General features: G+C 33.4%; 2 protein-coding genes across 2 annotated transcripts; one reads left to right on the top strand and one right to left on the bottom strand.

Moving 5' to 3' along the window:
* Nucleotides 1-318: 318 nt before the first annotated feature.
* Nucleotides 319-3,164, bottom strand: LOC149735944 (5-cytosine rRNA methyltransferase NSUN4-like). The gene is made up of 5 exons (XM_089877811.1): nt 2,351-3,164; nt 1,943-2,103; nt 1,441-1,574; nt 945-1,044; nt 319-524 (listed from the first exon to the last, which is right to left on the bottom strand). The coding sequence occupies exons 1-5, from the start codon at nt 3,042-3,044 to the stop codon at nt 345-347; spliced, it is 1,269 nt and encodes a 422-aa protein (XP_089733937.1). The 5' UTR covers nt 3,045-3,164; the 3' UTR covers nt 319-344.
* An 18-nt stretch (nt 3,165-3,182) lies between these two features.
* Nucleotides 3,183-10,510, top strand: LOC149735943 (peroxisomal multifunctional enzyme type 2-like). The gene is made up of 18 exons (XM_089877793.1): nt 3,183-3,341; nt 3,625-3,678; nt 3,947-4,054; nt 4,425-4,484; nt 4,773-4,794; nt 4,918-5,114; nt 5,445-5,567; nt 5,877-5,954; nt 6,266-6,423; nt 6,738-6,909; nt 7,207-7,355; nt 7,585-7,708; nt 8,088-8,194; nt 8,500-8,742; nt 8,969-9,130; nt 9,347-9,482; nt 9,772-9,896; nt 10,107-10,510. The coding sequence occupies exons 1-18, from the start codon at nt 3,287-3,289 to the stop codon at nt 10,194-10,196; spliced, it is 2,163 nt and encodes a 720-aa protein (XP_089733919.1). The 5' UTR covers nt 3,183-3,286; the 3' UTR covers nt 10,197-10,510.
* The last annotated feature ends 1 nt before the right edge of the window (nt 10,511 follows it).

The raw sequence follows: 10,511 nt of genomic DNA, 5'->3' as shown, positions 1-10,511 counted from the left end.
TTGTTACTGCTACAAGACTAAAGATAGAGACATTGATCAGCTGGTAGTTGTATGATCCATTGCATTGCTAACAGGGTAGCAGTTTTGTGTTTCAGAGAGAGCAAGTAAGAAAAGATTAGATAGTTTAAGGAAGCAAACGGTCTGTGTTATTTAGTTTTTTGTTAGGAGTTCTATTTAATTTTGGTAAGCAATTTTATTTAGGAAACCTTCTTAGTTTTTTGTAAGGAGTATTTTTAAAATAATTATTTTTCTTGCTACGATATATAAAAATAAATATCCCAGACTACTAACTGTTTGGGGGCATAGTTTCAGAAAGTCTTTACAGAAGAAGAAAACTTTTATTACTAATTTGGTAAGCGCCTAAGTTTACAGAAGTACATTGGACCAAAATTCGCATCAAGCTTAGGAATTACAAGTTCACCAAGTGAGGTTGAGGTAAGAAAATAGAATTCATCCTTTAATAAATCAACCAATGTTCTTGTATTCTGTACCTCACATGATATACTGTGTTGGTCCATTAACTCCTAAAAATACAAGTTTTAAATTAATAAAATAATGAATGTAACCTGCTTTATCTTCATGTGGCTGGGAAACAACAGTCATTATAATACGGGTGTGCTTTTTTATACACCTTGTTATTTATATTTGTATACCTCTTGTCATTTATACACCTCATGCCAGCTTACGAGTTACCATGTATGTTACTGTTGGGGTATTTTAATGCGCAATCTTCTACATATAAGGGATTTAGACAGATGTTGTTTGAGGTGCTAGTAGTACCCTGGGTTTTGGGGTAATGAGCCAACTCTGGCCTAAATCTCAGGTTCCATGGTGCTGTCAGCCTGTCACGCTGCAGCTCATTATCCATATACAATAGAATATATTATGCAGAAGGCCTGGTTATAGTTGTTAGTCTAGAAATGTGTATATATTTGTAGGTTTACCTGAACTGCATACTGAACAACAAATTCATTCTGCAGTGGAGAAGCAGTGCATGTAGAATATACAATTGTTCCATTCGGACGGCAGGCAAGTATAGCATTTCTATAATAAGTATATTGTTAACATAAACATACACTGATGCATAATAAACAAGTAAGAGTATGATAGCTTATATCTAAAGCAGCATTAAACCCAGACTTAGCTTTGTTCAAGGAAATAGGACCACAGTTAAAAGGTTTAGCAAGGACATATGGCTTATAAGTAACATTAAAGTTATTTGCATTAAATATGCTAAATAGAGTGCATGGTTGCTGATGCTTTTAGCATTGGGCATGTAGGTTGTATATTTAATTCATAATATGTAGTACAGCAATCTCAGCTTTGCAACGTTATCTTATTAAAAAGTATTAAGACAACAAGAACTAAATTTAACAAAACAAATAAAAAACGTTTATTTTTTTAAACATAAATTTAAAGAACAGAGAATTGTGTATCTACTTTAACAGTTGACATTGTAGGTGAGGCAGTTGTGCTCGCTCCCTTTTACGTAATGTTGAAAATATATTATCTGTTTCACGATCGGATACATAGAGGGAGTGACGATCATTTGTACAAGGAACATCAACTAGAACCTGTAACGTTGAGTTAAATGAATAAATGGAACTTATTTATTCTCACGTGGCCGAAAAATGACATTCGTTATAACATAAATGTTCTGTTTCATACACTTGTTGAAGGTAATTGTTTTTTTTTATTATGTTTGGCTGACAACTTAAACAACCCCATAAGGAAGCTAGGTCAGAGTAATTGTGAAGTAATAAAAATGCTAGTTACATCATAGCCTATTAAGTGTGGGATAGAATAATTAAAAATATCACCATTTCACCTTATCAACCGCTCAGTTGTTGCAGTTGTGAACTTCAGAATTTAGAAATGCTAGTTTCTAGTTATAATATATAGTTGGTGAGTTAGGTTAATCAAAATATCAAAAGTTTACCACCTTGTCATACGCTTCAGATTCAATTTCAGTCCATTGTGTGGCATCGAACTTAACAAATTTGACAAACTTTTCAACAGAAAATTGCTTTGGTATGTATTCCTTGTATACATTTTTGACACGTGTCACTCGTTTTGTGTCGATGTCGTTCGCCACAATCCGACCTTTAGGAAATATAGTTTGTGACCTTAGTTTTTTTATTTAGATAACAAGAAATCAATAAAAAAAATTAAACATAAAAAAATTAAAAAAAATTTGTACAGGATTAAATATATATCTATTCTTCAGAATAGAATTTTTAAAGTGACTGTAGGAACAGTCTATTTTTATTTGAGAAACTTTGTTTGTTCTTGATTAGTGCTGTTATAAAAACATTTGTTTTAAAAATATTAAGTTAAAAGCAGACAAAACCTGAATCTCCAATTGCTTGCATCATCACATTTAATTTTCCTCCGGGAGCAGAACACATGTCCAAGATGCTGTCTCCAGGTTGAGGATCAAGGGATAAAACTGGGAGGAGCGATCCCGCATCCAGGAGGAAGCTCGGGAGTAGGGAGGACTCTTTGATGGAGTGAGGATTCTCAAACTCAGTAATGTCTCCTTTATTATAAACATATGCACGGACGCCATAACAAACTTTTTGTAGCTCCTCGTACTCTTTCATCATCACTTCCAATCTCTGGACCTCTAAGATTAGCTCTTCCTCTTCCCCATCACTTTGTGATAACTTTTCTTCAATCCTCTTTATCTTATCCTCTAACTCTTTTGCCATTTTGGCCGAATTTTTGTGGAGTTTTTCCACAAAATTGTAAGCCCCTGAAGCATGTAGCTCTTGCATATAAACCTCAGTGTTTGTAAAGTTATTGAGAACGGCACAGTATTTTTTCCTTGACTGCATTGCGCACCTCACTGAGGGCCATTCTTGCTTTATATGCTTCACATAGTTAAGGTCAAAATATTCCTTTGCTATTTCCACCGGGTCAGAACGTTGCCGAAACAATTTGTATCGTTTTTGTTTTGGAGCTCTGCTCTTGAACCGAAAAATCGACAAATTGGTACCAAAATTGTTACACAGCACGCAGCGAAGGCTAATTCTTAGAGCCATTTTCGTTTACAGAGCGTTATAAACTTACACAGTACCTTTGAATTATGTCATATCATTCTAAATTTGTTTTAACGTTGGATTGAAAACATGCTGGGAGTTTTGTAAAGGGGGAAGTCCCTAGACATCACGTGGGTATAACAAACCGGTCACGCCTTAGTACACACGGTATATTTGTTTCATTCGCAGCTTCGTTGCTCTTTTCTGTCATTGTTTCTGGAAGTTTTTGCTCTCTCAGAGGAAATATGAGTGAACTAAGGTTCGATGGTAAAGTGGTCTTGATCACAGGCGCTGGTGCAGGTTGGTTTTTGATGTGTAGAGTGAATTAGGGGCAATCATATTATGCTAAACGTTTTAACTCAATAGTTGTTAAAAACGACAAGCACATTACCTATAAATAACCTTAGATGCTAAACAATACTATTTTGGGACAATGTTAACCTGTATTTTGTCTAGTGCTGTTGCACAGTAATTAAAGTGCCTCCAGCTTCGAGTTTAAAAAACAATTACGAGTTATATAAAACTGAATACGCATGTTATGTGTCCTGACAAACATAACTAAGTTACATTTAATTCATTTCAGGTCTCGGAAAATGCTATGCGCTGGAATTCGCAAAAAGAGGAGCTTCTGTTGTTGGTGAGATACATAAGCATTTGAAATACAACCGACACAACATTGGTTTAGCTGAAATAAATTTCGTAAATCTTACCCAGATCTGTTGCTCATATGGCAGGACGATTCTTGTGTAAAGAAGCACAGTCAGGATCTGGTGCACGAAATACCTAACATATGAAAATCAAGTCCAGCAAATTTTATATAATAAGAGATAGGCCTATATATTTCGCCTTAATGGCATTGTCAGTCTCTTGTTTAAATATAGTGTTTAAATTTGTTGTTTTTTTAGTTAACGATCTTGGTTCAACACCGGGTGGGGTAGGGAGCTCAGCAAAAGTGGCCGACCAAGTGGTGGAAGAGATTCGTAAACTCGGTGGAACGGCTGTTGCTAATTATGGTGGGTTGGAATTGGAATTTTAGAAATTAAAAAACAAAATTTACCCTTATGATGACAATCAAACCAAAAATGGTTGTGAAAAATATGTGCCCGCAAAATGCAATCTGGGATATTAGCTGAAAATATGGTCGTGAATGCTCCAAATAAAAAAGTTTGTGATAAGTAATGTTTAAAACTTAAAATTTTATTTTTTAAATATTCATTTAAACCAGTCCGCATAAAAATACGTGTGTGTGGTATTGGAAAGTTGACACTAATACTATCATGAGTCATGGTATGCAGTGTAATAATTCATATTACGTTGGTACAGTACAAACAATAAGAGACGTATCTTGCTTGATTGAGTTTAATTATTAACCTTTACTTGCAGATTCTGTTGAATTCGGTGAGAAGCTTGTTAACACTGCTCTGCAAAACTTTGGGCGTATAGGTGCGTATACCATGTGTTTCAAATTTATTAAAAGCACTTTGTTAGGCATAAAAAATTACTATCCCGTTTATAAAGAATAAAGACACACACACCATTTTTTAACCATACAAGATTAACTGACAAACATTAATTACTAAGAACATTCCTGTCTTTGCAAAAATATTTTACACCATTCGTTCTCATCTACTTTAACGCAGCATTAAAATGTCATCTTTTTGTTGAACTTTTAACTATGTTACGATAGAAAAAATTATAAAAAGTGGATGAAACAACTTTCTTTATTTACAGACATTGTCATCAACAATGCAGGGTGAGTCATCTGCTTAAAAATCTATTTCATTTAAATTTTATGCACACAAATTCCTGTAAAAAAATGTTTTTAAATGTTTCTGGTCAACACTGATCTTCGTTATAAACATCCTCCAACCTCCAGTATCCTCCGAGATCGCTCCTTCATGAGGATGAGTGATGATGAGTGGGATTTAGTAAACAAGATCCACCTCCGAGGAAGTTACTCCGTCACCAAAGCTGCTTGGAATCATATGAAGACACAGAAATACGGACGCATCATTATGACATCATCAGCATCGGGAATTTATGGGAACTATGGACAATCCAACTACAGCGCTGGTATGTTGGTTAATTTTGCAACATTGAATAAATTTAACTTGTTTCTTCCCGCGTGGCTGGGCAACAACAGTTGTATTACCATAGGGGTTTACTGTTTTGTTTACCAGAATTTATGTTAGTTTTTCCTACTTTATAGTGATAACTATGGCCCCAATAAGGTGCACAGTTTTGTTTATGAAAAAAAGATGTAATATATGTAACAGAGAAAAATATTATTAAAAAACCCATTATACCATAAAACAGGAGAATTTTTACTCAAAGTAAGTAAAAGGGTACATCATGTATCACTTGCAGAAATCCTATCTACTTATTTGATCGCTTATTTTGCAGCTAAAATGGGTTTAATCGGTTTTGCGAACACTCTTAAATTGGAAGGCAAGAAATACAACATCAGTGTTAACACTATTGCTCCAAATGCTCTGACCAGACTGACTGAAGGACTCATTCCACCAGGTCTGTTACATAGATACATGTTTTAACAACTTATTAAGTACACTGTCAGTTCTATTTAAATAAAAGACTGATGATGCCGTTTAAGCAAAATATATATCTAATGTTATATTGGTTGGACTTGGTTTTTGTTTGTTTGGTTGGATTTGGTTTTGATTGTGTTTACATAGTAGTAAGTACTATACCTTTTTATAAACAGCCCGCTTAAAATCCCAATATTTTGTTAAATATACTTGGACTTCAGCCTTCAGGCCTACATATGACTGTTAGAATTTGCAGTATTGCACTATGTTTACTAAAATGACTTTTCAGAGGTTGGCAAAGATTTGAAAATTGAGTACATCATGCCTCTAGTGATCTATCTTTGCCATGAATCATGCTTGGAAACAGGTAGGATTGTAACATGATGTTTATAACATAGACCTTAATTTAATTGTCAATGTATATATTCTAATGGTAATGTAAAGAAGTATCACAGTTTTAAGTATCAGTTTTAGTCCTAGTGATTTGGGAACATAACTAGCTGAAGAATAATTGTTGAAAACAATTGACGTAAATCTCCCCAAAAATGTTTTTAAACTAAAATTCTTACAAAATAAAATGGTAAAAATTCTACTAAAAGCCAACTTTCCAATTTGACCCATAGACAGTGTTTTCTGCCTCAGTTAGTTTAAACAAATAGTCCAAATGTCAAATTTCAGGTGGTGTGTTTGAGGTGTCTGGAGGACATGTTTGCAAACTTAGATGGGAGAGGACAAAGGGAGCAGTCCTTAGAGAGGAGGGAAAACCAATGCTCCCGGAGGACATTAAGAAGAACTGGGAGCAGGTGGTGGATTTTTCAGAAAGGGAAGTTCTGGAGGTGCTGCATCTTTTCCAAAAGAATTTTTTTTATTATTGATTAAATTTATGCCTTGTTATAAAGATAAAGTTAACATGCATTTTATATTCTAAATCTCCCTCAAATTTAACATAATTTAATCTCATAAACTTTGTCTAAATTTATGTAGCAGAGGCATTGGTTAGCAGTTTACCAATAAATAGTCTAATTTTATTAACATGCATTCTGAAATTTAAAAAAATTGAAAATAAAAATTCAGATTTATATTTCCTAATGTAACATTTCAGAGGGTTATAATAAATCACTTATTTTTACCTCACTATTTACCATTTCAGACAATCGGTGACTCCGTCATGGCGGGTGTCAGCGCCGTGCAACGTGTGCAGGCTGGCGACAATGACCTTGGTTCATCTCATCCAATCAAACCAAAGCTTGCCAAACAGCATAAGTTTGCACCGGTCACTACATACCATGATCATAACAAGGTTATTCTATATGCTCTCGGAGGTACAAAAACTAAATGTATAAATGTTTTATAAAAAATTTGGGCAAAGTGTGAAGTATTTTAAAATTTTAACCTGCATTTTATATTTCATTTAAAACAGTTTGGCCTTTTGTTAATATTTTATTACCTTTAATATATTTTTAAAATAAATTAAAATCACATTTAGCTGCTTAAAAGATCATAAAGTACTTTCTGTACCGTATGTATATAACTTAAGTTACAAGCTTAAATTATAAATTACAGTTAAACATACCATAACCAAACCATGGAAAGTTAGTAAACTCTTTGTTTCCCTCTAGTGGGAGCATCTACAAAGCAGAAAGATCATCTAAAGTTTCTCTTTGAAATGAACGAGGATTTCTCTGTTCTTCCTTCATTTGGCGTCATCCCTGCTTTTAGTTCAATGCTCATTGCAGATGTGAAAGGACTTGAATTCAATATGACCCAAGTATGTATATTGTGTTGTACTGGTTTTCAGTGTTTCACAAATTTTTCCTGTTCTTTTGGCTGTTCTTTTTCTTTTTAACTAAATTTTTAAAATACTGAAACTAAAGCTTTTTTGTAAACTCAGTAAAATACTAAAAAATTTCTTTAACATTTTTCTAATGAACCTTTTATTTTCTTCAAAAAAAAATGCTTCAAGTTCTCTATAATAACTAACCTGTTCGAAAATTTAGATACTTCATGGTGAGCAATACCTGGAACTTTACAAACCAATCCCCACAGAAGGGAAACTTACAAGTCAAGCCACCATAGTTGATGTGTTGGATAAAGGATCTGGAGCAGCAATTATAATGGATGGTAAAACAACAGATTTTATTTTAAAACTATTTTTGTGTGTTTGTCCCTTCATTTTAATGAGACATACCATTTTTTGATTGGGAAAAATAGTTTAAAGTTATTTTGTTTTACCTTTTTATTCTTTATTTTTTTATATCCTTTTTGAGTGAGGTCCTTGTCAAGGACCTGGGATTTAGTCCAGGTTTGTCTCATTACCCCAACACCCAAAATTAAACAGTTCACGGTGGGTGTTAAATGGCACAGTTTTAAAATTCTTTGGCCTAATAAATGTTTTTTACTTGTTGGTTTTTATTTTTAAGTTTTTTTTAATAATTTTACGTTTTTTAGTTTTTTTTAAATATTTTTGAACCATTTACATTTATATAAACCTAATTTCCAGTGGTAACTAAAGACGAAAGTGGTGAAAAGGTTTTTTACAACCAGTTTGTTACTTTTGTGGTTGGAGCTGGTGGTTTCAATGGAAAGAGATCTTCAGAACATTTAAAGGTGAGACTATAATAGTGTTTGTGTGTGTGTAAATGAAAAACCCTGTTTGTGGTATGGAAAACAAACTCCAATTGCAAAGTCTTTACAAAAGTAAATATAAAAACAAGTTTGCTTTTATGTTAGGATATAGTTATATAATTCTGTAAATAGTCTTTGTTACTATCAAATGGTTTGCTAAAACAGAATAAAAACATAGAACATATTGCCCCAACCTATTATAATAAATTTTACTTTTAAATAGGAAGATAAAATAAAAAACATGTACCATCTTACCCCAGCCTACTAAAAAATGCTTTTTATTCCAGGCAGTAGCGAAGCATCCAAACCGAAAACCTGATTCCTTTATTGAGCAGCAGACAAGCAACGATCAAGCTGCTTTGTACAGATTAAGTGGAGACAATAATCCATTACATATTGACCCTTCCTTTGCTGCCATGGGTGGATTTAAACAACCGATACTTCATGGTTTATGTTCGTTTGGTTTCTCCACTCGCCATGTTATGGAGAAATATGCAGGAAATGATCCAACCAAGATTAAAGCTATCAAGGTTTGAACTGCAAAATACTCGCATGATAACAATTTTATTAGAGTAAGAGACTGATGATGCTATTTAGGCAAATATAACTTTATTATACAATTGGTTGAACTTAATTTTTGTCTGTTATGTATTTCGTAACACCAGATCTCGCACGATCAAGCTTAGAAGTTTTTTTCTTTTCTATTTAATATGTTGTTATAGGAAAAGTATTTTTATTAAGATCCAACTTTTATAGGTTAGATTTGCAAAACCAGTGATTCCTGGTCAAACCCTCCGTACTGAGATGTGGAAGGAGGGAAACAGAATTCATTTCCAAACTATTGTTGCTGAAACTGGAAAACCAAGCTTATCTGGAGCTTACATTGATCTTACTGAAGCTATTGTGGATGAGCCCAAGGTTTGTGAGCTTATGTTGTTTAATGGGGAGTTTTCTTAGCTTTAATTTTGATGGAAAAGTCAAAGATTTATTTTGTTTTTATGGTGTTAATGCGGATTTTTTAAACTACAGTTTTTTTGTACAAAAATTTGTGTGTGTTAATATGGTTGGGTTTACCCCTCTTCTTAGCAGTCTGATATAAACTAGTTTTAAAAAGCCATATTCCAATGTTTTTAGGTTGTAGCTGGTTCCCTGCTAAGTGATGCATTGTTTGAGGCAGCCGCTGATCGGCTTACACCTGATGTTATAAGGAAAGTGAATGCTTCTTTTCAATGGAATATTACTAAGAATGGAAAAGTGGTCAAGTCATGGGGTGGGTTAGGCTTTGTAACTTCATAATCTGTTGTATGCATTTCTATGCAATATACTGCAGTAAAAAAGTTTTTTTCTGCCCATATTGCGATTTGTAAGAAATTATTTTATTACCGGTTGGTAACTAAGTTTTTGTCGGTTGCTTATTTGAAATTAAGCTGTAACATCTGCTTTAAAAATTAGAAGTCAGTTTTAAGATGTTTTTAAAAATATCCCAAGTATGAATGGAGGAATCAGAAAAAATATTCCAATTTTGCTGCTTACATAACATACTGTTTATTGTAACACAGACATGAATTTGACCAAGGATGCTGGTTATATAAAGCAAGGAGAAGCAAGCAAACCAGGATGCACAGTCACAGTATCAGATGATGATGTTATGGCTATATTTAGCGGCTCACTAAACCCACAACAGGTTACTAACAATTTTAGATTTTTAACTTTTGGGTAATGGTGCAACTTTTGGATAAATTCCAGGTCCCTTGGTATATCTGCACATTAAACGTTATCTATATACAAATTTCTTTCTTTGGCATTCTGTGTAGTAGAATCGGCATAGTTTATCCGGATTTATAAATCATTTTAATAAAATGTTTTGTTGTTACCTGCTCTATCTATTTTTTAGGCTTTCTTTAAAGGTCAAATGAAGGTGTCGGGTAACATTATGTTGGCACAGAAGCTAGAAGTTATCTTCAAGTCGCAAGCGAAGCTTTGAAACAGATTTAGCTCGCAAATTTAATTAATCCTATGCAATTCATTGTGGTTATATATAGTTGTGAAGTAATTGATATAACATTACCAGTTTATTATGAAGTAATTTATGTAACTTTAACAGTTTATGCTGTACTGACTAAATTTAACCAAATTCTAATTGTTGCTGTATTATCATGTGTTGGTGTGATTTAGTATTTCAAATAACTTTTAAATGCTATCGTGCTATCCATGTTTAATATTAATATAATTTGTTGTGATAACCAATTGTGTCTTATCGAATGCTCCAAAATAAATATATCAATACCTGTCCCCAAAT

This window comes from Ciona robusta, chromosome 5 (assembly GCF_009617815.1).
Source record: "Ciona robusta chromosome 5, ASM961781v2".
NCBI classification, from domain to species: domain Eukaryota; kingdom Metazoa; phylum Chordata; class Ascidiacea; order Phlebobranchia; family Cionidae; genus Ciona; species Ciona robusta.
This window is presented reverse-complemented; position numbering and strand designations above follow the sequence as displayed.

Coding starts and splice junctions, on each gene's coding strand:
- LOC149735944 (XM_089877811.1), bottom strand. CDS start 3,044: ATGGCTCTAAGAATTAGCCTTCGCTGCGTGCTGTGTAACAATTTTGGT. Junction 2,104..2,350: donor GCAAGCAATTGGAGATTCAG/GTTTTGTCTGCT, acceptor TATTTCCTAAAG/GTCGGATTGTGGCGAACGAC. Junction 1,045..1,440: donor CTACAATGTCAACTGTTAAA/GTAGATACACAA, acceptor TACTTATTATAG/AAATGCTATACTTGCCTGCC.
- LOC149735943 (XM_089877793.1), top strand. CDS start 3,287: ATGAGTGAACTAAGGTTCGATGGTAAAGTGGTCTTGATCACAGGCGCT. Junction 7,709..8,087: donor AGCAGCAATTATAATGGATG/GTAAAACAACAG, acceptor CCTAATTTCCAG/TGGTAACTAAAGACGAAAGT. Junction 8,195..8,499: donor GATCTTCAGAACATTTAAAG/GTGAGACTATAA, acceptor TTTTTATTCCAG/GCAGTAGCGAAGCATCCAAA.